The sequence below is a fragment of the Halichoeres trimaculatus genome, unplaced genomic scaffold, assembly GCF_033239565.1.
Source record: "Halichoeres trimaculatus isolate MK-OKI-2021-1 unplaced genomic scaffold, fHalTri1.1 fHalTri1_scaffold_3, whole genome shotgun sequence".
Classification (NCBI taxonomy): Eukaryota; Metazoa; Chordata; class Actinopteri; order Labriformes; family Labridae; genus Halichoeres; species Halichoeres trimaculatus.
The window spans coordinates 71,107-95,972 of record NW_027437181.1 but is presented as its reverse complement, the minus strand read 5'-3'; the positions used below and the strand labels follow the sequence as shown (position 1 = coordinate 95,972).

At 51.8% G+C, this 24,866-nt stretch overlaps 1 protein-coding gene across 1 annotated transcript in view; it reads right to left on the bottom strand.

Moving 5' to 3' along the window:
• Nucleotides 1-14,331, bottom strand: part of LOC141787652 (integrin alpha-11-like) — a 54,240-nt gene extending 39,909 nt beyond the window's left edge. Inside the window, exons 1-2 of the mRNA XM_074666221.1 lie at nucleotides 14,251-14,331; nucleotides 202-313 (exon numbers count right to left, since the gene is read on the bottom strand). Coding sequence (XP_074522322.1) covers nucleotides 202-313; nucleotides 14,251-14,323 — 185 coding nt within the window. The 5' untranslated portion in view covers nucleotides 14,324-14,331. The remainder of the gene's footprint in view (nucleotides 1-201; nucleotides 314-14,250) is intronic.
• Between the last annotated feature and the right edge of the window lie 10,535 nt (nucleotides 14,332-24,866).

Genomic DNA, 24,866 nt, shown 5'->3' with positions numbered 1-24,866 from the left:
AATCAGAGGAAACTCTGCACAGCTCGGAGAGGGACAGTAGATCACTGTCTCTGAGGAGAAACCGCTCAGCGCCGGGTCAGACGGCAGCGCAGCCTGTCAGCAGGTTTTACAGCAGCTCTCTTCCTCAGAGCCTCCCAGAGGTTAGTCCAGGTGCTTCAGACGACCTGAAAACACTCTGAGCTGGAGTTTGTGACCACTTACCACTTCTCTCCTCCAGCAGCCACGTGTTGCTGAACCGTGTATCCAAACTGGGCTTGTTTCGGGCCTTTAATGATCCTGGGCCTCTTGGTGTCGATGTTGAAGCAGTCGAGTCCTTGAAGCAGAAAAGACAAATTTTGTTGTCAGTGCAAGAAGAAGAAAAGTTCACCTCCTGCTTCTCTAACACCTGGTGCCACGTGGTGCGGTCCCAGCGCTGTTACTGGTTTCTGTACTGGAGGAAACATTTGTGTTAACACTGATGAGACTCAGCATGTGGTCAGAGAGCAACAAACTCACTCATCATTACTCATCCTGTAAACAACCCGTCTGTGTCTGCCGTCTGTTTCTCATCCTGACTGAGTCTAAACACAGACTCTGCTCACAACCAAGCAAATCATCCAATCAGGGCACAGAGCAGCTGAACCACGTCTGACAGTTTCCACTCACACACCTGCAGACCCCGAGGACGTTCAACACCTCACGACTTCACTGATGCTCAACCTCAACATGAGATCACTGACCCCCATCACTGACTGATCCCACAGCTCGTACTGCAGCACAGAGAGGAGAGACCCAAACCGTCACCGAGCAGCCTGGTGATTTACTCCCAAACAGGTTTCAGGGGTAAGGTCGCCCACCTGTACTTCATCTTTACCCCGTCCCTTCCTGGGTCACAGGGAGCCTGGGGCCACTCACAGCGAGGGCAGGATTCACCGTGCTAACAGGGCTAACAGGGCTAGCAGGGCTAACAGGGCTAACAGGGCTAACGTGTGGAGCAGAGCCGGCCCAAGCCGTTATGAGGCCCTAAGCAAATTTTATTTTGGGGCCCCTTCCACTGAAGCACAGACTACTGTTAATGAATGCTTTATCATTCACACGTGGTTATGGTTCACCGACAAAATATCTGTCACATCCACTATAAACTACACCATATCTCTTCAACATAACGCTAAGCACTCATAACCTTTATGTCTTTGTTTGAGAAGTGGTCTTGCATTAATTTGCACCTTAAGATTGAAAGATGCAGTCAGTGCAGTTTACCATGAACAAGTATCATTTATTTGCTTTTGGTTTGCAAACTGAACATTTTAACTCACAGTCACTGCTGCAGGGAGCTCCATAAAAGACACGGTGCTCTACAGGAAGTGTGTGATGGAGTGGAGATGGAACGGTTCACAGAATCCACGGTTCGGTTCTTATCATGGTTTTGTGGTCGCTGTGTTAGGTTAGGTTTGGTGTTGTTTTTAACACCCCAGATTATCATATTCCCAAATAATCTGCTGTTAACAGATTATTTTTTATCTGTTCAGTCATTTCATGAGAAAGCTGAAAGAATGAGGCTGTTTCCCATTTCAGACATCATTAAAGCTGAGGGAAACATTGCTAATTTCAACATGCCAGCTCCTCAGTAAGGACAGTCACTGTCATCTGACCCAGAAGTCACTAAAAGTCACTAAATGACGCTGCTTTTTAATTTGCATAATAAACCATTTACATGTGATTGTCATGGACTCCGAAGGAGAGAGAAATAATGTGAGAGAGACATAAAGCAGGTAAAACACAACGTCATAAATGTTTAGGACTACAAATGAACTTTCTTCTGTCCGCTCTTGTTTTTTAATGTCTAAATATCAACCCTCCTCCTTTATCTGGGCTGGGGACCAGCAGAAGTGACCATAATGAGACACACACCTGCGTGATTCATGTGAATGCAGTTGTCTGCTCAGAGCATCAGGAGGAGACTGCTGGGAGTGAGGGGGACTGTCTGTGTTTGGATAGGGGAGGGACTCACACACGCTGACCACTGAGGAGATCAAAACACACCTTAACCGCAGATTCTCCAAACTCCAGAAAAGTCACAAGAGTTGTTGTCTTTAAAAAAACTCACCAGAGGGGTCTGAAAAGTCATTAAAGGTTGCAACAAAGTCTCTAAGTTGGCAGCACTCAGTTGCAGTTTTACCCTCCACTTTCTTACCGCGGTCATCAGAGCTCACACTGAATCTAAAGAGCTCTGTGACAGCAGAACGACTCACGACAAAGGTACACCCTCTGACTCTGTCTGCTCTGCTCGTCATGTTAACAACACACACACCTCATCACTAAGTGTGTCGCTGTACTCTGCCTCGAGTTGCGCATGCGTATAGTCAGAACTACATACTCTCTTCAAACTGAGCAGTAAAACAAAAAAAGAAAAGCACGAACTGAACGTAGCACACGCACCCTGAACCGTTTGGTTCTTTTTCATAAACCGCTCCATGTTCAGAAACAGGTTGTTTGCATCACAATGTACTGCTCAGTGCTTATGAACGCGACACACAATTTGATGCAATTTGATTAAGGCTGTGGCTGAGGACGCTGAATCTGCCTGAATCTAAACCATGGTTATATGACTTTATTTCAGCTTATTTCATTTTCTGAACTTGAGGACAAACTTATCTCTTCAGAAACTTTTTTAACAGGACACATGAGGCCAGAAGTTACACCTGATCAATGTGAGTCTGTTTCCCCCATCGTTTACTTCAGACTCGTTCCCGTCCTCAGACAGCTCCCAAGGTGGCTGAAAAATGCCCCGAGCGTCTGTTTCTGATTAAAATACCAATCACAGACAGTGTTTTTCAGATTTTACATGTCACTGCGTTACACATTGTGCCTAATTGGCGGTGACAGCCATATTTAGCTTTTAAGTTTCCATCCAGAGAAGAGGGCTCTGGGTGAAGACATGGAGGTGGGAGGTTTTCCAGTTTGGCGAAGGACAAGAGGAAAAAATGTGAGAGTCGACCACGCTGACTTCCTCTGAATCCATCGCTCTCTGTTCCTCTGTCCTCAGCCCAAACTCCCTCTGAAGCTCCTCACAGCGCCTCAGAAAAACTGTTTCTGCTGCTGGCGCTGCCTCGTTGGTCTCTGCTCTGAGGAGAAGGATCAGGGTGACCTGAGGAGTTGAACAAGGTTCCATCAAGGTTTGGTGTTTGCTGGTCTGAAGGTTTGGTGTTTGCTGGTCTAAAGGTTTGGTGTTTGCTGGTCTGAAGGTTTGGTGTTTGCTGGTCTGAAGGTTTGGTGTTTGCTGGTCTAAAGGTTTGGTGTTTGCTGGTCTAAAGGTTTGGTGTTTGCTGGTCTGAAGGTTTGGTGTTTGCTGGTCTAAAGGTTTGGTGTTTGCTGGTCTGAAGGTTTGGTGTTTGCTGGTCTAAAGGTTTGGTGTTTGCTGGTCTAAAGGTTTGGTGTTTGCTGGTCTGAAGGTTTGGTGTTTGCTGGTCTAAAGGTTTGGTGTTTGCTGGTCTAAAGGTTTGGTGTTTGCTGGTCTGAAGGTTTGGTGTTTGCTGGTCTAAAGGTTTGGTGTTTGCTGGTCTGAAGGTTTGGTGTTTGCTGGTCTAAAGGTTTGGTGTTTGCTGGTCTAAAGGTTTGGTGTTTGCTGGTCTGAAGGTTTGGTGTTTGCTGGTCTAAAGGTTTGGTGTTTGCTGGTCTGAAGGTTTGGTGTTTGCTGGTCTAAAGGTTTGGTGTTCAGGGTTTCTGTTCAGATGGTCTGAAGACATCCCCACCCTGTTGCTTCAGACCGTTACTGTGAGTTTCCTGAAGGAAGCAGCTCTCAGTACGAGTTAGCCTCCAGTATGTGTAGAAACTGATCCATGACTCGTCTGTTTCTGTGACTTCATACAGAAACGTCTTCATGCTCTTCCTGAACGTAGTGTATCAGTTTTATTTTCTGGGGAAAGTAGGATTACAGCAGTTTACTCTAAGGATCCTTCATCCTCGTCTTCAGATCCAGCTGGTGACCGAGTCGTGGTTTAAACCACAGATGAAATGATCCACGCTGAGACAAAAGAAATTCCTCTCTGGGATCAGAAGTGGATGTGAATAATGACTTTCTGATGATGATGGTGGTTAATTTATGTTTTTCTACATGTTTAAAAAATTATCACATGTCTATTGAACCAACCTGTGAAGTTTGACCGTAAATAAAGGAAAAGCTCCAGCTGCAGCTCAGCCTGCTGTCGCTTTGTTTGCTGGGATGAGATTTATTTGTTTATGTTGTTTGAGCCCTGAGACGTTTGGAGCAGCTGCTCCTTCGACCAAAAACAGCTCCCTGTGAGATGAGGAGCTGTCTGCGTTCTGGATATTTGAGAGTGTTCATAGGTCGTCCAAACACATGTCAAACCAAATATCTCCTCTGAGTGTTTCTCAGCAGCTATCTGTGGCTCTTGGATCAAACTGTGGCTTTGGGACTCCACGCAGCGTCAGACGCCACGCAGCGTTTATCACCGAGGATAAGCGTTCATTTCTCCTTCCTGTCAGGTGATCACCACACCTGGACCGGCACCACCAAAGCCCGTTTGTCCTGTGTCCTGAAAACCTCCTCAGGAATAAAGAACCGACTCTGCCGCGCAGACCCTTCATGTAAATATTGACACGTTCTCAGAGGAGCTCATTTCCTGTCGTATGAATGGCTCACATGTTGGCTGGTGTCTGATCCCAAACTCCAAACTTCCTCCTCCAGCCTGTGTTTACCCCGACAGCACAGGCTGACTGAAAATAGATGGTGAGGAACAGAGAGGTGTGTGAAAAACAAACCCAATCAGCAGGTGACTCTTTGACTTCATCAGTCATTTCACACAGAGAGGAAAGTCAGCTGCTCCACCTCAGAGTCTGCCTTCATCCCTCAAACAGAGCTGCTCAGTGTCTGCTCGCTGACTCAAAGCCAGGATTAAAAGTAAATTTCCCTGATGCAATCTCAGATTAGATGAAGTCTGGCCCAATGTGAGCGAAAGCTAAGACAGGACAGGAAAAGTTAAGTGTGAAGTATGAGAATGGAGGGGATCCACTTTCCATTCCTGCAACTTTGTGGCAGAGCGATTAAATATTACCGGTAAAACCAGCAGCTTCTAACGTCAGGTCAGAGACTCGCTGAGTTTCCTGTGTACCAGTGTGTCTGTGCCCAGAAAAATAAACCTTAAGCCGGTTCTGCCGCTACGACCCACATCAGCCCGCTGCTGCCTTTGGCCTGACACCAAGCTGCAGGAGCTCCACCGCAGAGCAGCCATCACAGAGAGGCCGACACAGAGCGGCCGACACAGAGCAGCCGACACAGAGCAGCCATCACAGTGCGGCCGACACTGAGCAGCCGACACTGAGCAGATGACACTGAGCAGCCGACACTGAGCAGCCATCACAAAGCGGCCGACACTGAGCAGCCATCACAGAGCGGCCGACACAGAGCAGCCAACACAAAGCGGCCGACACAGAGCGGCCGACACTGAGCAGCCTACACTGAGCAGCCATCACAAAGCGGCCGACACTGAGCAGCCATCACAGAGCAGCCGACACTGAGCAGCCGACACTGAGCAGCCATCACAAAGCGGCCGACACTGAGCAGCCATCACAGAGCGGCCGACACTGAGCAGCCGACACTGAGCAGCCATCACAGAGCGGCCGACACAGAGCAGCCGACACAGAGCGGCCGACACGAAGCAGCTGACACAGAGCAGCCGACATAGAGCGGCCGACACTGAGCAGATGACACAGAGCACCTTACAGAGAGCGGCCGACACAGAGCGGCCGACACAGAGCGGCCGACACAGAGCGGCCGACACAGAGCGGCAGACACAGAGCGGCCGACACAGAGCAACTCACACGGAGCAACTGACATGGAGCGGCTGACAAGGAGCAGCGGACACAGAGCAGCGGACACAGAGCAGCTGACACAGAGCGGCTGACACACAGTGGCCGACATGGAGCAGCCTATACAGAGCAGCCGACAAGGAGCGGCCGACACGGAGCGGCCGACACGGAGCGGCCGACACGGAGCGGCCGACACGGAGCGGCCGACACGGAGCGGCCGACACGGAGCGGCCGACAAGGAGCGGCCGACACGGAGCAGATGACACTGAGTGGCTGACATGGAGCGGCCGATACAGAGCAGCGGACACGGAGCAGCCGACACAGAGCAGCTGACATGGCTGATACAGAGCAGCTGATACAGAGCAGCCGACACAGAGCAGCTGACATGGAGCGGCCGATACAGAGCGGCCGATACAGAGCGGCTGACACAGAGCAGCTGACACACAGGGGCCGATACAGACCGGCTGACACAGAGCAGCTGACACAGAGCAGCTGACACAGAGCGGCCGATACAGAGCAGCTGACACAGAGCAGCTGACACAGAGCGGCTGACACAGAGCAGCTGACACAGAGCGGCTGACACAGAGCGGCCACGTGGGAGGGATGTGCAGACTGCTGGCCCTGAAACACTGTCAGATCGGTTGAACGTGATCCCTGACCTTATGATAACAATAACTTTGTTATTTAACTTCATTTGTGTCATTTTTTCAGGAGAAACACTCTCTACAACCTGACTCGTCTGTGTTTTATATCGGCTCTGCTGTAATCACAGAAATGTATCCACACCTGATGTGAAGGCACCAGGCTGACTGTGTGAAGTCAGAAGAGTTTTATCTAGAAAACAAAATCTCCTCGTTACATAAATCTCTCATGGAAATAAAGTCCTTCCCTCCGTCCATTCTTAGTTTTCTCTGGAAAGACAAGTTGACAATGGACTGAGAAACATTTGGCACCTCCTGTCTCAGTCACCCCACGCCAACACAAACACTCAGGAAGTCCAGGGAGTCCAGGGAGTCCAGGGGTCTGTGAAACCAGATGTTCCCCACACACAGCTGCCAACTGGGCACAGGTTCAGCTCTGAGCTCTCTGAGCCCACGTTAGACCCAACCAGGACTCAAACCAGGACTCAAACCAGGACTCAAACCAGGACTCAAACCAGGACTCAAACCAGGACTCAAAGCAGGACTTAAAGCAGGACTCAAACCAGGTCTGTGGGCTGGTTCAGGGTCCAGATATTTGGACAAAGTGAGAGTTTGGTGAGTTTGTCGCTGCAGGAACAAGAAGAGGTGGATTTGATCAGAGCTCTGATAACCTTTGGTCGGTGTAACTGACTCCAACATGAAACCACAGCAGCCTGTTTCTCCCTCTGTGAAACAGTTTCTCCATGGACCAATGAGCAAGGCAGACCAATGATAAACTATCCTCCTGAAAGTGTCCAAACGTTAACTTCTGATGACTCGCTTCACATGAGCAGGACACAAAGAGCTGTGGACACAGAGAGGAGGACATAGATAACCCCAGGTCAAACCCAGATCAGCTGATCACTGGTTGAGAAACTACAGACATGTGTGAAACTTGCTTCAGACTTTCTGCTGATGAAAAGTGAAATCGCTGGGTTCACTGGAAATCCTGGAATAGTTTTATAAACTTGGAGAAACTGGTTTCTGTAAATGGAAACGATTGTTTTTCTTTGTGGCCGTATGGAGTCACTCCTTTCAGAGAAAACGTTTCATTTATTAAACAACTGGTGGTTTCTGCGCTGGAGCTACATCCTGCTGTGACAGCGCTCGGTCTGAGCGCCAACAGCTCCTTCATAGAGAGCAAAGGAAGGAGTCAGCCGTCGTTTGCACAGAGCGCCGTCGTTTCCACAGAGCGCCGCAGTTTCCACAGAGCGCCGTCTTTACCACAGAGCGCCATCACTTCCACAGAGCGCCGTCGTTTCCACAGAGCGCCATCACTTCCACAGAGCGCCATCGTGTCCACAGAGCGCCGTCGTTTCCACAGAGCGCCATCACTTCCACAGAGCGCCATCGTGTCCACAGAGCGCCATCGTTTCCACAGAGCGCCGTCGTTTCCAAAGAGCGCCGTCGTTTCCACAGAGCGCCGTCGTGTCCACAGAGCGCCATCGTGTCCACAGAGCGCCATCGTTTCCAAAGAGCGCCATCGTTTCCACAGAGCGCCGTCGTTTCCAAAGAGCGCCGTCGTTTCCACAGAGCGCCGTCGTGTCCACAGAGCGCCATCGTTTCCACAGAGCGCCATCATTTCCACAGAGCGCCATCGTTTCCACAGAGCGCCATCATTTCCACAGAGCGCCATCGTTTCCACAGAGCGCCGTCGTTTGCACAGAGCACCATCGTTTCCACAGAACGCCGTCGTTTCCACAGAGCGCCGTCTTTTCCACAGGGCGCCGTCGTTTCCACAGAGCGCTGTCGTTTCCACAGAGCGCCGTCATTTCCACAGAGCGCCGTCATTTCCACAGAGCGCCGTCGTTTCCACAGAGCGCCGTCGTTTCCACAGAGCGCCATCGTTTCCACAGAGCGCCATCGTTTCCACAAAGCGCCGTCTTTTCCACAGAGCGCCGTCGTTTCCACAGAGCGCCATCGTTTCCACAGAGCGCCGTCGATTCCACAGAGCGCCATTGTTTCCACAGAGCGCCGTCGTTTCCACAGAGCGCCGTCGTTTCCACAGAGCGCCATCGTTTCCACAGAGCGCCATCGTTTCCACAAAGCGCCGTCTTTTCCACAGAGCGCCGTCGTTTCCACAGAGCGCCGTCGTTTACACAGAGCGCCGTCGATTCCACAGAGCGCCGTCGATTCCACAGAGCGCCGTCGTTTCCACAGAGCGCCATCGTTTCCACAGAGCGTCGTCGTTTCCACAGAGCGCCATCGTTTCCACAGAGCGCCATCGTTTCCACAGAGCGCCATCGCTTCCACAGAGCGCCATCGTTTCCACAGAGCGCCGTCGTTTTCACAGAGCGCCATCGTTTCCACAGAGCGCCATCGTGTCCACAGAGCGCCGTCGTTTCCACAGAGCGCCATCGTGTCCACAGAGCGCCGTTTCCACAGAGCGCCGTCGTTTTCACAGAGCGCCATCGTTTTCACAGAGCGCCATCGCTTCCACAGAGCGCCGTCGTTTCCACAGAGCGCCATCACTTCCACAGAGCGCCATCGTGTCCACAGAGCGCCGTCGTTTCCACAGAGCGCCATCACTTCCACAGAGCGCCATCGTGTCCACAGAGCGCCATCGTTTCCACAGAGCGCCGTCGTTTCCAAAGAGCGCCGTCGTTTCCACAGAGCGCCGTCGTGTCCACAGAGCGCCATCGTGTCCACAGAGCGCCATCGTTTCCAAAGAGCGCCATCGTTTCCACAGAGCGCCGTCGTTTCCAAAGAGCGCCGTCGTTTCCACAGAGCGCCGTCGTGTCCACAGAGCGCCATCGTTTCCACAGAGCGCCATCATTTCCACAGAGCGCCATCGTTTCCACAGAGCGCCATCATTTCCACAGAGCGCCATCGTTTCCACAGAGCGCCGTCGTTTGCACAGAGCACCATCGTTTCCACAGAACGCCGTCGTTTCCACAGAGCGCCGTCTTTTCCACAGGGCGCCGTCGTTTCCACAGAGCGCTGTCGTTTCCACAGAGCGCCGTCATTTCCACAGAGCGCCGTCATTTCCACAGAGCGCCGTCGTTTCCACAGAGCGCCGTCGTTTCCACAGAGCGCCATCGTTTCCACAGAGCGCCATCGTTTCCACAAAGCGCCGTCTTTTCCACAGAGCGCCGTCGTTTCCACAGAGCGCCATCGTTTCCACAGAGCGCCGTCGATTCCACAGAGCGCCATTGTTTCCACAGAGCGCCGTCGTTTCCACAGAGCGCCGTCGTTTCCACAGAGCGCCATCGTTTCCACAGAGCGCCATCGTTTCCACAAAGCGCCGTCTTTTCCACAGAGCGCCGTCGTTTCCACAGAGCGCCGTCGTTTACACAGAGCGCCGTCGATTCCACAGAGCGCCGTCGATTCCACAGAGCGCCGTCGTTTCCACAGAGCGCCATCGTTTCCACAGAGCGTCGTCGTTTCCACAGAGCGCCATCGTTTCCACAGAGCGCCATCGTTTCCACAGAGCGCCATCGCTTCCACAGAGCGCCATCGTTTCCACAGAGCGCCGTCGTTTTCACAGAGCGCCGTCGCTTCCACAGAGCGCCATCGTTTCCACAGAGCGCCGTCGTTTTCACAGAGCGCCATCGTTTCCACAGAGCGCCATCGTTTCCACAGAGCGCCATCGTGTCCACAGAGCGCCATCGCTTCCACAGAGCGCCATCGTTTCCACAGAGCGCCGTCGTTTTCACAGAGCGCCATCGTTTCCACAGAGCGCCATCGTTTCCACAGAGCGCCATCGTTTCCACAGAGCGCCATCGTGTCCACAGAGCGCCGTCGTTTCCACAGAGCGCCATCGTGTCCACAGAGCGCCGTTTCCACAGAGCGCCGTCGTTTTCACAGAGCGCCATCGTTTTCACAGAGCGCCATCGCTTCCACAGAGCGCCGTCTTTTCCACAGAGCGCCATCGTTTCCACAGAGCGCCATCGTTTTCACAGAGCCCCATTGTTTCCACAGAGCGCCGTCGTTTCCACAGAGCTCCGTCGTTTCCACAGAGCGCCATCGTTTCCACAGAGCGCCGTCGTGTCCACAGAGCGCCATCGTTTCCACAGAGCGCCATCGTTTCCACAGAGCGCCGTCGTTTCCACAGAGCGCCGTCGTTTCCACAGAGCGCCGTCGTGTCCACAGAGCGCCGTCGTTTCCACAGAGCGCCGTCGTTTCCACAGAGCGCCGTCGTTTCCACAGAGCGCCATCGTGTCCACAGAGCGCCGTCGTTTCCACAGAGCGCCGTCGTTTTCACAGAGCGCCGTCGTTTCCACAGAGCGCCGTCGTTTTCACAGAGTGCCATTCTTTCCACAGAGCGCCATCATTTCCACAGAGCGCCGTCGTTTTCACAGAGCGCCATCGTTTCCACAGAGCGCCATCGTGTCCACAGAGCGCCGTCGTTTCCACAGAGCGCCGTCGTTTTCACAGAGCTCCGTCGTTTCCACAGAGCGCCGTTGTTTCCACAGAGCGCCGTCGTCTGCTTTGGGCAGAGGCCGAGCTGATTTCAGGGTCCAGACTCAGAATAAAAGATCACTTTTCTTTCTGAGCATTTCCTGTCCTCCACTGAGAGTTTGAGGCTTTGGTTTCTCTAACCATCACCATCCATGAAAGCTAAACAAAGCTGTTTGTGCAGCTCTAACAAAGATAAACCCCAGGCTGTGATCTCGGTCTAACAAACGGCTCCTGATCCTAAACCCGACCAAACCTCCACAGCAGCCCGGCTCAGACACGTGAGATGAGACATCCCTCCTACGTGTCGTCCCTGGTCTCTGTCAGACTGACTCACTGAGTCTGAGCAGACGTCAGCAGACCAGCTCTGAACACTTTCTGCTCGCTCAGTTTTTGGGTTTGACCCACATTTTTCAGCGGGCATGAGTGACTGGGGGCTCCAGTCCCTGAAACAGCCCAGGTTATATGTGGACCTGAGGTCTTTTCCTGCACCGTATCCCCACAGTTTGAGCCCAGGTCCTGATCATCTACGGTCCTGTTTCTAAAGTCTACGTTTTCTTTAGGCTTCATGTTTTTAGGGCGCGTCACAGTGAATTCCTTGTTTCTGATTGGCGTTCAGCGTGCTGGTTTGGCAGTTTTATATCAGATGCCTGTTCTGACACAACCGTCCCCATCAGGACTTGTTGGGGGCTTGTTGCCCCCAGAAGCTCCCAGTCTCCTGGGCCACAGCAGTCTCTGATCCAGCTCCAAACCAAAGGCGTCAATCTCAGATCTGAAAGCAGGGGAAGTCATGCCATCAGTTTGGAAACCTGAGGTGTTTTCTAAGCAGGTGAAGGAGTACGCACAGCTTCCCATTTCCCATCAGGAAGCATCCAGGATCATAAAGCAGAGGTGGAGCTATGAATGAACCTGCTCTTTATTTCCATGTGGCCAGGACGCTCAGAGTCTTTTTATCAGGCACACAGAGAGTCTCCTAAGGGCTCATATGCTCTGTGTTTGGGAGGGCCTCGGCTCAGAGCATGTTGTGTCTCAGTTCATCATGAGCAGAGAAGTTTTCAGAGCTGTCTCCGTCTTCAAAGTGACCGTGGGAACTCTTCACAGCAGCTTGTTCATCTCTGCGTCGCTCTGACTGAAGGAGGAAATTCACACAAAGCTGACGTTAGAAACAAACCGTGGTCGACACGTCCTCCAGCTTCAGAGGACCAGAGCGTATGTGTGCTGAAGGGACGACGCTGCTCCAGGGGCCTGAGGCTCAGTGTGGGAGAGTCTGATGTCTCTGAGCCGGCTGGAAACCGTCCAGCTGTTTTCATCTGTACGACGTTATCTGGACGGGGTCATTAGTCCAAACGTCCCATGATTCCTCACACAGCAGACAACCACGCAGCCGCCTCCTTCTCATGAGTCCGCCAAAACATCTCCCCCCTCCCCCACATCCAGCATCCAGGTTCCTCCACAGACTCAGAGACTACAGGGTCAGCATCACCCTCACCGTGGCTCCCGTCCAAAAGAGACAGGAATCCCCGAACCAAGCCGAGTGTTTACAAACAGGGTCTCCTCGCCCCTGACTCCTCATGTTTCCTCACCCCTGACTCCTCGGGTTTTGCCCCTGACTCCTCAGGTTTTGCCCCTGACTCCTCTGGTTTTGCCCCTGACTCCTCAGGTTTCGCTTTCTGACTCCTCAGGTTTTGGCTTTTCTAAAGCATCACTGCTTAAAAGATCAAACATGAGGTAGAAATGCACAGCAGGAAAAATTGCCAGCTCTTGTTTTCAAACAATGTGTTTGCGTTTCAAAGCGAACAAAGCTCCAAACCACGAGAGCGGCGCCGCGGCTCAGCATCAGTTTCTTCAGATTCTGCAGTCGGGGCATTTATCAGCTTTCCTTTCCCTTCAACATGACACATCCATTCCTGGGACTTTAAAGAAACTCACTCATGCTTTGGTTGCTTCTTTTCGCCATGTCTGGATGTGTTACTGCTTTTGTAATTTCACCCGTAATTGGCCGCACTTTTGGCAGAGTATCAGCAGAAATCTCAAACCGCTGGAAAGTTCTCCGAGAAGAGATCGACTCAACTTTCATCTGAGGGGTAGAAAGTCTGCTTCCAATGAGAGCAACACGGAGACCTGAGGACGTTAGAGCTGCTGAGCTCTGCCCTCCTGAGCCCAGGAGTCAGAGTAAATACCAGATCATGATGCTGCTCACACAGGTGGGCTTTCTCCAGGTGAGATGGTCAGGTAGTTCTCCAGGTGAGATGGTCAGGTAGTTCTCCAGGTGAGATGGTCAGGTAGTTCTCCAGGTGAGATGGTCAGCTAGTTCTCCAGGTGAGATGGTCAGCTAGTTCTCCAGGTGAGATCGTCAGGTAGTTCTCCAGGTGAGATGGTCAGGTATTTCTCTTCTTTTAGACACTCACAGACAGATTTTCCAGCAGGAAACCTCCTTTTTCTAAAAGTATCAAACCTAAAGTACCTAAAGTATCTGAAGTATCTGAAGTACCTAAAGTACCTAAAGTATCTGAAGTATCTAAAGTATCTGAAGTACCTAAAGTACCTGAAGTATCTGAAGTATCTAAAGTATCTGAAGTATCTAAAGTATCTGAAGTACCTAAAGTATCTGAAGTACCTAAAGTATCTGAAGTACCTAAAGTATCTGAAGTACCTAAAGTACCTAAAGTACCTAAAGTATCTGAAGTACCTAAAGTATCTGAAGTATCTGAATCCTTGAAAGTAACAGCGTCAAAGTTTCCAGTTGCTGTTGGAGCGAGTCAGAGTCGACTTTAGGATCACAGAGCTGTTATTACTCCTGGAAGCTGCGCTGAAGAAGGAAGGTCAGAACCAAACATCAGTGGGTCAGAACCAACTGTCAGCAGGTCAGAAGCAAATGTTAGTGGGTCAGAACCAAACGTCAGAGGATCAGAACCAAATGTCAGCGGGTCAGAACCAAACGTCAGCGGGTCAGAACCAAACGTCAGCGGGTCAGAACCAAACGTCAGCGGGTCAGAACCAACCGTCAGCGGGTCAGAACCAACCGTCAGAGGATCATAACCAAACATCAGTGGGTCAGAACCAAACATCAGAGGATCAGAACCAAATGTCAGCGGGTCAGAACCAAACGTCAGCGGGTCAGAACCAAACGTCAGCGGGTCAGAACCAAACGTCAGCGGGTCAGAACCAACCGTCAGCGGGTCAGAACCAACCGTCAGAGGATCAGAACCAAACATCAGTGGGTCAGAACCAAACATCAGAGGATCAGAACCAAATGTCAGCGGGTCAGAACCAACTGTCAGAGGATCAGAACCAAACATCAGTGGGTCAGAACCAAACGTCAGCGGGTTGGACCCACTTTGAAAAGTTGAAGACCTCCACTCACCTAACAGCTGGCTGCAGATCCAGAGCAGGAGGACGCAGGAGTACTCCATATGTTTGCCGGTGCAGGCGCACATGTGTGTGTTTGTGTGAGAGTGTGTGTGTGTGTGTGTGTGTGTGTGTGTGTGTGTGTGTGTGTGACTGCTGAGAGTGTGTGTGTGTCTGCTGAGAGTGTGTGTGTGTCTGCTGAGAGTGTGTGTGTGTGTGTGGAGGGCTGAGGAAAAGGAGCCAGGGGAAGACTCCGTTAAAGATCCCACTCTGATTGACTCCAGGTCCAAGTTAAAGCTCTGCCTATATCTGAGAGGAGGAGGAGGAGACTGGAGGAGGAGGAGGAGGAGGAGGAGGAGGAGACTGAAGAAGAAGGAGGAGGAGGAGAGTGGAGGAGGAGGAGGAGACTGAAGAAGAAGCAGGAGGAGGAGAGTGGAGGAGGAGGAGGAGGAGGAGACTGAAGAAGAAGCAGGAGGAGGAGGAGAGTGGAGGAGGAGGAGGAGACTGAAGGAGGAGAAGGAGGAGGAGGCTGACTCTCACTCTCCCATCCAGCTCAGTCTGCCTGGGTGAAGACTCAGATGTTCCTGTTTGTTGTTTGGTGTTTTTGGGCCGACCCAAAGAAAAGATCAGAGATTTCAAATCCATTTTTACAAGATCATAACTTTTACTTTAAACTTGCTGTTTGAACTTTTTAAAAACTTTCCTTCTGTAATTTTACAGCCATAACTGCTGATTTTTGATCAAACAAAGAGATTATAATCTTTGTGTCTATCATGAGAGAGTTCGGTCTTTCACCATCAGAGGAATGAAGAAGCATCACTGTGATGACGCACGTTTCCAAACATATATTCTAGCAAAGAGTTGATGCTGCAGCCAAACCTTTTCTCCTCACAGGCACAAAAGCTCCTCTGTCAGACTCTGGCTACGCAGCACGCCGTGCTATCATCATGGCACAACCACAGACTAACCCCGGTATTAGCAGAGGAACGTAAATGTAGGGTTCCTGTGTTACCTCATCCCTCGCAGTCCGACCATGCAGCCCTGACGGCAGAATGGGAAACGATCCCTCTTACGCAACAACACATCGTTTATGTACATTAGCTCTCCTCAAATCACTTTGTGGTTCATGTCACTTTTTTTAACAAAAGCATTTTCGCTTTGGTTTGGAAAGTGAATTTACACTTCCATGTGCCCAGACTGGGTTTGAACAAACGGGGGTGCTGTGTAAAAACCCGTCTGTAGTTCAGCACAGGACTGTTGGGACATAACGTGGACAAATCTGTGCTGGTTTGATCGTGACACTAAAAACATCTGATCCTCACGACCTCTGACACAGAGACATGACTTACACAGATCACTGCTATGAAATGTGTGAATTTAATGGTATGAATTATACTCGTTACTCCTTTTATATATTTTTTAAATTCTAAACACAGTTATAAGAGTTTGTGAACAATTGATGAACTCAACCAAAGCTGCAGTCTTCCTCGACGGTCCCCAGTTTTTGTTCAGCTCAGCGTTAGTGATCACAGCGTTAGTGATCACAGACCAGCTTTCAGCGGACGGACAGACAGGAAGTTCCTGTGATGATGACGACAGCAGAATTAAACATTTTGGTGTTTTTCCACCAGAAGGTCCAGGAATTTTAGTTCCTGGTAAAACAGGGAACTACTTCACTTCTGTGGCCGACTGCATTTCCTCCATGAGCCAAAGACCTGGGTAAATCATGTGAATCAGACCAGCCAGGGAGGAACAAGGATAGATGCAGCACTTCACCAGACCAGTAGAGGGCAGTAAGACACCGATGAAAGCCAGTCAGCGAAAGTAAAACCACAGAAGTCGGAGAAACGTCAGAGTTTGTATGAGTAGCATGGCAGGTTAGCATGGAGGATCTTCGGCCTGTGCTGGTTTCGATCGTGCTTTGTTTCACCGCCGATGGATTTTTGACACTTGAAGGGAAACAAGCGCTGGGGTCAAACCCACGGTCGGTCTGAAGCTGCTTCAAAAGCTTCGATCGGAGTCACCGAACTGCTCTGGGTCTGATGCTGGAGGGATCAGAGACGGCCTGGGGTTAGACAACATAGTGAGGGAGTGGGTTAGTGGTGGGTTAGTGATGGGGTGGGTAAGTGGTGGGGTGGGTTAGTGGTGGGTTAGTGGTGGGTAAGTGGTGGGTTAGTGGTGGGTTAGTGGTGGGTTAGTGGTGGGTTAGTGGTGGGGTGGGTTAGTTGTGGGTTAGTGGTGGGTAAGTGGTGGGTAAGTGGTGGGTTAGTGGTGGGGTGGGTTAGTGGTGGGTTAGTGGTGGGTAAGTGGTGGGTTAGTGGTGGGTAAGTGGTGGGTAAGTGGTGGGTTAGTGGTGGGGTGGGTTAGTGGTGGGTTAGTGGTGGGTAAGTGGTGGGTTAGTGGTGGGTAAGTGGTGGGTTAGTGGTGGGTTAGTGGTGGGTTAGTGGTGGGTTAGTGATGGGTTAGTGGTGGGTCAGTGGTGGGGTGGGTTAGTGGTGGGGTGGGTTAGTGGTGGGTAAGTGGTGGGTTAGTGATGGGTTAGTGGTGGGTTAGTGGTGGGTAAATGGTGGGTTAGTGGTGGGTTAGTGGTGGGGTGGGTTAGGGGTGGATAGTGGTGAGTTAGTGATGGGTTACTGATGGGTTAGTGGTGGGTTAGTGGTGGGTTAGTGATGGGAAAGTGATGGGTTAGTGATAGTGTGGGTAAGTGGTGGGGTGGGTTAGTGATGGGTTAGTGATGGGAAAGTGATGGGTTAGTGGTGGGGTGGGTTAGTGATGGGTTAGTGATGAGAAAGTGATGGGTTAGTGGTGGGGTGGGTTAGTGATGGGTTAGTGATGAGAAAGTGATGGGTTAGTGGTAGTGTGGGAAAGTGATGGGTTAGTGGTAAGGTGGGTTAGTGGTTGCTTAGTGGTTGCTTAGTGGTGGGTTAGTGGTGGGTTAGTGATGGGTTAGTGATGGGTTTGTTATGACTGTCAGTCATATGTTTGTAGCGCGGATGGGGAAGCGCTGTTTTGTTTGTTTCTCTCTCTGTCCTCTGTCTCTCTGTAGTTCTACTTGCCGCTCTCCTGCAGGTGTGACCTATGATTGGCTGAGGGGTGTGGGGACGCACCGGCTTCTGGTTGGAGGAGGACGTCACATGGCGGGCAGCGATTGGCCGGACTCGAATGACGGGGTTTTCAAAGGGGGTTCCAGTAGTTCGGACGCTGGCCCTTCTGCCTCACCACCGCCATTCGTCTGAGCTGCGTTAGAACGTTGCCAATCTGTGTGTGTGTGCTGTCAGTATAAATCTGACTTTGTCAGGTTTTGAAGACTACGATTGCAGGCGCGGTAGTAGGGGAGAACAGCGTGGGAAGGGGGGGATTTTTCTCCTGTTTTATGTTCAGGGATTCAGTCCCAGGGTTTGTATGTTTTTTTTTTTAAACTCTAGTGTTAGGTAAGTTATTTTGATTTACCAGAGTGATTTTTGTTTGTTTCTTTGTTCGTTTGCTGTTCCTCCCTGAGGTAACCTAAAGGAAAAAACAACCTTTTGAAAGAATAAAACATTGGGTTAAGACTGCAAACTTGATTCTGTTTCTTCGTTTCTGTGTTGAGACGCTCTGGTGGTGAGACAGGAGAGGTCACTTTATGTTATTTCCCAGCACCCCTAGACTGGGTCGTAACAGGTTAGGGGTGGATAGTGGTGGGTTAGTGATGGGTTAGTGGTGGGTTAGTGGTGAGGTGGGTTTTTATGGAGAAGAACGACGGTAGGAGCAGGATCTCAGCCGATGATACGACGATGAGGAAAACTTCAGGTCAGGAACAATCGGTGGAGGATGAGGCTCACACACAGCATCCTGTTCGCCGTCCCACACGTGTGGAGCACCTGTGAAACCCATCAGCTGATGTAAAATGAGTTTGTTTCATATCTTGATCTCATAACCTCCCTGTCAGCAACTGTCCGTCTGAAAATCTGTCAGAGCAGCAAACATACATCTCTGGCTCCAGCAGACACGAGCTCTCTGTCTGTTTTCACAGACTGCTTTTCATTTCAACAAAAAACAACCACAAATGACACAAATCAAGACTGTTTGTGTTTTAATGACTCAAGCTTCAAAAACAAGAAGCAATCAGGAGTGGTGCAGTTGAAAGTGCTTAAAAGCTCATTGGATTTGGATTTTTCCTTCATCACCTCGTGGTGGGAGCCGGCTGGGCCCCTGCTTTCTCTAACAGCTGGAAATGAAGTCCTGAGACTGCTGCGGCTTCAGAGCACGCCAAACTGTAGCTTCAGCAGTGAATGTGAATGTGCAGGCCTCAGAAACAGCCCCTGAAGTCAAGCTCCAGGAGTGTTTGTCAGTTTTAACAATCTGACAATGACTTTGGCTTCATGCTGACAGTTTATTGTTGTAAGTAGAAAAAATCAAGACAACAAGTAACAACAGTAACTTCTTCATGAGCAAAACAACAAGACAATACAGCAGGACCACGCCTCAAAGGCAGCATTCCTCGTCCATCGAGCTTGGTTGGAATAAAACATTCCCAAACGGGGAAGAGAGAGGGGGTTTGGCAGTCACTGAGCTGCTGTAAAGTTCTCCGTAAACATTAAAGTTTCATGACGAGGATTGTTTTATTCAGTGCTGTGGGAACAGGCTCACAGCTCAGGAATCTCCCAGTGTCAGGCTGCAGGACGAGATGGATCAGAGAGGAGCCCACAGTCAGGATGAAGGTCTAAGCCGAGGCAGCGTGCCAGAGCAGCGCGGGGGTCTGGCTCTTTCTGGAAGCTCCACGACCAGAGGGGGCAACAGGCATTCACCAACACGACTGCTGCTAAACTCAGAGTCCATGTGGACTTTAAGCTCAAAGCCAGGGGAGAAGAGAGACGAGGATCTGATCTAACAGGAGGGTGAAAGTTAGAGAGCCCCACAGAGCCCCACAGAGCCTCACAGAGCCACACAGAGCCACACAGAGCCCCACAGAGCCACACAGAGACACACAGAGCCCCACAGAGCCCCACAGAGCCACACAGAGCCACACAGAGCCCCACAGAGCCCCACAGAGCCACACAGAGCCCACAGAGCCACACAGAGCACAGAGCCACACAGAGCCCCACAGAGCCCCAGAGAGCCCCACAGAGCCCCACAGAGCCCCACAGAGCCCCACAGAGCCCCACAGAGCCCCACAGAGCCCCACAGAGCCTCACAGAGCCACACAGAGCCCCACAGAGCCACACAGAGCCCACAGAGCCACACAGAGCACAGAGCCACACAGAGCCCCACAGAGCCCCAGAGAGCCCCACAGAGCCCCACAGAGCCCCACAGAGCCCCACAGAGCCCCACAGAGCCCCACAGAGCCCCACAGAGCCCCACAGAGCCACACAGAGCCACACAGAGCCCCACAGAGCCCCACAGAGCCACACAGAGCCCACAGAGCCACACAGAGCCCACAGAGCCACACAGAGCCCCACAGAGCCCCACAGAGCCCCACAGAGCCCCACAGAGCCCCACAGAGCCTCACAGAGCCACACAGAGCCCCACAGAGCCCCACAGAGCCTCACAGAGCCACACAGAGCCCCACAGAGCCCCACAGAGCCACACAGAGCCCACAGAGCCACACAGAGCCACACAGAGCCCCACAGAGCCCCACAGAGCCCCACAGAGCCCCACAGAGCCCCACAGAGCCCCACAGAGCCACACAGAGCCACACAGAGCCCCACAGAGCCCCACAGAGCCACACAGAGCCCACAGAGCCACACAGAGCCCACAGAGCCACACAGAGCCCCACAGAGCCCCACAGAGCCCCACAGAGCCCCACAGAGCCCCACAGAGCCCCACAGAGCCCCACAGAGCCTCACAGAGCCACACAGAGCCCCACAGAGCCCCACAGAGCCCCACAGAGCCACACAGAGCCCCACAGAGCCCACAGAGCCCCACAGAGCCCCACAGAGCCCCACAGAGCCCCACAGAGCCCCACAGAGACCCACAGAGCCACACAGAGCCCCACAGAGCCACACAGAGACCAACAGAGCCCCACAGAGCCACACAGAGCCCCACAGAGCCCCACAGAGCCCCTCAGAGCCACACAGAGCCCCACAGAGCCACACAGAGCCCCACAGAGCCCACAGAGCCCACAGAGCCCCACAGAGCCACACAGAGCCCCACAGAGCCACACGTAGCAACACAGAGCCCCACAGAGCCCCTCAGAGCCCCACAGAGCCACACAGAGCCCCACAGAGCCCACAGAGCCCCACAGAGCCCCACAGAGCCACACAGAGCCCCACAGAGCCCCACAGAGCCCCTCAGAGCCACACAGAGCCCCACAGAGCCCCACAGAGCCCACAGAGCCCCACAGAGCCCCACAGAGCCACACAGAGCCCCACAGAGCCCCACAGAGCCCCTCAGAGCCACACAGAGCCCCACAGAGCCCCACAGAGCCACACAGAGCCATACAGAGCCCCACAGAGCCCCACAGAGCCACACAGAGCCCCACAGAGCCCACAGAGCCCCACAGAGCCCCACAGAGCCACACAGAGCCCCACAGAGCCCCACAGAGCCCCTCAGAGCCACACAGAGCCCCACAGAGCCCCACAGAGCCCACAGAGCCCCACAGAGCCCCACAGAGCCCCACAGAGCCCCACAGAGCCCCACAGAGCCCCTCAGAGCCACACAGAGCCCCACAGAGCCCCACAGAGCCAGGGTCAGAAACCAGCATGGTGTCAGTCATTGGGTCAGAAACCAGCATGGTGTCAGTCAGAGGGTCAGAAACCAGCATGGTGTCAGTCAGAGGGTCAGAAACCAGCATGGTGTCAGTCATAGGGTCAGAAACCAGCATGGTGTCAGTCAGAGGGTCAGAAACCAGCATGGTGTCAGTCATAGGGTCAGAAACCAGCATGGTGTCAGTCATAGGGTCAGAAACCAGCATGGTGTCAGTCAGAGGGTCAGAAACCAGCATGGTGTCAGTCAGAGGGTCAGAAACCTCTGTGGAAAGCTCCTGGTCTGGTATCTTTACGCGTCGGCACTGTGGAGAAACTTCAGGTTTGTGTGGATTCTGCTGCCCCCTGTGGACAGATCAGCACATCACACGTCTGATTATGGTTGATTCAGTGTCAGGAACACAATCGACTATAAAGGATCAGTCGTCTCTCAGCTGATGGTCTTTGGTACAAACAGTCTAAATATTGATCTGCTCCAGGGTTAGAGTCAGGGTCAGGGTCAGGGTCAGGGTCAGGGTTAGAGTTACTTCAGTCAGTCAGCGTAGGTCAGGGTTAGAGTTAGGGTTAGGGTTAGGGTTAGGGTTAGGGTCAGGGTTAGAGTCAGGGTCAGGGTCAGGGTTAGAGTCAGGGTCAGGGTTAGGGTTAGGGTTAGAGTCAGGGTCAGGGTTAGGGTTAGGGTTAGAGTCAGGGTCAGGGTTTGGGTTAGGGTTAGAGTCAGGGTCAGGGTTTGGGTTAGGGTTAGAGTCAGGGTCAGGGTTAGGGTTAGGGTTAGAGTTACTTCAGTCAGTGAGTGAAGGTTTAACAATCAGAGTCACTGAAGTGAAACCTTAGCCAGCGTTAACGCCTGATTGTTAATTAAAACATCTGTACGACCTGATATGAGCCACACTGACCCGAGTGGATCCAGAGAAAACCTTTAAGAATTTAAAGACAGAGTGACGCATGAATCGATTGTAAAAAGAAAAAACATGACAACGTTTTTAAAAATGTTTTTTAGTTTTTTGAATTAAGACATTTCCCCTTTAATAAAAACTGAGCAAGCACATCTTTCTTCTCTGGCAGATTGTTTTACTCTGAAAAAGCAATTCAGGAACCAGGTCTGCCTCCAGGTCTTGGAATGAGATGGTTTTGGACTCGTCAGGTGAAAGTGGCTCAGATCCAGACCAGTTTTTATGACAGTGGGACTCATCACTTCCTTCATGTTATCTGCAGCGAGTCCCGCTGCCTCTTCATGAGACGAGCGCCGTAACCACGCAGCTAACTGGTTCCTCACATCCACCGTTCCTGAAATCTGATTCTGTTTCCTGGTTTTACGTTTGATCGGGTCGATCGATGGTCTCCGTTTTGGAAAATGTGACTCAGTCTAACTTTGTGTTAACCTTTGAATAGACAGGAAGTGGAGCTGAGGCCTTTAACTGTCAAACAGCTGCATCACGTCTGTTTTTAATCAGTTCAGCAAACCTGAAGTTACTACGAGTCTCAGTCAGAAACTGGTTGGACATAAAACCGTGAAGAACGCTGATGAAGAAATGAGCTGTTCACACCACAGACACGTCTCCAACCAGGATGTAAACGACTTCTTCACTGTCAAAGTGATTTTTAAAGCCCGGGTTGAAGATGTTTGTGGATTTTTACAGCTAGCCTGGAGGATTAGCGCCCTGACGTTAGCTGTAGCTGCTGTAGCTGCTGCTTCAGTCATGAAGTTTGAGCTTTTCCTGTTTTCACTGAAAGCTGGGGACAACAAACATTCAGCCACTGAGAACAAATAAAAAACTTTATTTTTCTATCATAAGGACAGAAGTTTGTGCTCCTGGTCTCTGACAGACCCTTGGTTTTAGGGACAACACGGCCCAAAGGCTTGGAGCCCTGTTCTGACAAGGGAAAAATGGGGTTTACTCTGGTCTTTGTTACAGATCTCTTTGACTCACACAATGGATTTCCCCAAACGTGGATAAGATCTAAATAAAGCGAAGGAGGGTTCATCCCTCAAACAAACAGATACGCGGACTGGGAGTCCAGATCCAGGATCTCAGATCTGGGTGTGAGAGCTGGTTTCTGAGGGTCCAGATGGATTTCATGTCTCCATCCCATTTCCTGTCGTCAGAGGTCATCTCCAGTTCCTCTCACTGCCAGAGAAGTTCCCAGGGTTTGGTCCTTTAAACTCTGGGCTGTACGCGCTGCAGCTCACTGCCCGTGGAGATGTTACTTTCCACACATCACAGCCAAGTACAGCAGGGGCAAACCGAAGCAAGCCACAGTTTCTGAAGCAGCACACACACCAGTCCTCAGAGGAGCTGTGGAAACACAGAGCTGCTCCAGCAGTTTGTTTTTTGGCCTCGTATCAGCTGCTGCGGGGAGGACAGGGAGAAGTTTCTGCACTTTGAGGCTGAGCTGCTTAAAGCATTAACCTGGAGAAAGGGCTGAGAGGCTGTGCTCAGGAAGTTTGTGCAGGGTTTTCACTGACACTAGACGTGATGAAAGAAACATGATCCAAACTAAACTCCAGCTTTAACCACACGCAACAAAACACCAGAGTGCATGGTCAAAATCACAGGCAGCCATTTCTAACCCCCAAAGTTCCCAAACTCTTAATTCATCAGCGTCTTTAATTTCTCAGGCTGCTGAAACAAACGCTCACAGCTAAAAATACACCGCCTCAGTTTGCCTCCTGGATCGTTTCTAAAGATGTTATCCCAGATTTACTGAATCACCCTGCAGGGATCTGAGGAGGTGGTCAACCAGAGCTGGAGCAGGAGAAACCAAAGCGCTGTGAGCGGATCTGAGGAGGAGACCATCAGTGACAGCCTGAATCTGAGGAGGAGACCGTCAGTGACAGCCTGAATCTGAGGAGGAGACCGTCAGTGACAGCCTGAATCTGAGGAGGAGACCGTCAGTGACAGCCTGAATCTGAGGAGGAGACCGTCAGTGACAGCCTGAATCTGAGGAGGAGACCGTCAGTGACAGCCTGAATCTGAGGAGGAGACCGTCAGTGACAGCCTGAATATGAGGAGGAGACAGTCAGTGACAGCCTGAATCTAAGGAGGAGACTGTCAGTGACAGCCTGAATCTGAGGAGACCGTCAGTGACAGCCTGAATCTGAGGAGGAGACCGTCAGTGACAGCCTGAATCTGAGGAGACCGTCAGTGACAGCCTGAATCTGAGGAGACCGTCAGTGACAGCCTGAATCTGAGGAGGAGACCGTCAGTGATAGTCTGAATCTGAGGAGGAGACCGTCAGTGACAGTCTGAATCTGAGGAGGAGACCGTCAGTGACAGCCTGAATCTGAGGAGGAGACCGTCAGTGACAGCCTGAATCTGAGGAGGAGACCGTCAGTGACAGCCTGAATCTGAGGAGGAGACCGTCAGTGACAGCCTGAATCTGAGGAGGAGACCGTCAGTGACAGTCTGAATCTGAGGAGGAGACCGTCAGTGACAGTCTGAATCTGAGGAGGAGACCGTCAGTGACAGCCTGAATCTGAGGAGGAGACCGTCAGTGACAGCCTGAATCTGAGGAGGAGACCGTCAGTGACAGCCTGAATCTGAGGAGGAGACCGTCAGTGACAGTCTGAATCTGAGGAGGAGACCGTCAGTGACAGTCTGAATCTGAGGAGGAGACCGTCAGTGACAGTCTGAATCTGAGGAGGAGACCGTCAGTGACAGCCTGCAGGGATCTGAGGAGGAGACCGTCAGTGACAGCCTGCAGGGATCTGAGGAGGAGACCGTCAGTGACAGCCTGAATCTGAGGAGGAGACCGTCAGTGACAGCCTGCAGGGATCTGAGGAGGAGACCGTCAGTGACAGCCTGAATCTGAGGAGGAGACCGTCAGTGACAGCCTGAATCTGAGGAGGAGACCGTCAGTGACAGCCTGAATCTGAGGAGGAGACCGTCAGTGACAGTCTGAATCTGAGGAGGAGACCGTCAGTGACAGCCTGAATCTGAGGAGGACACCG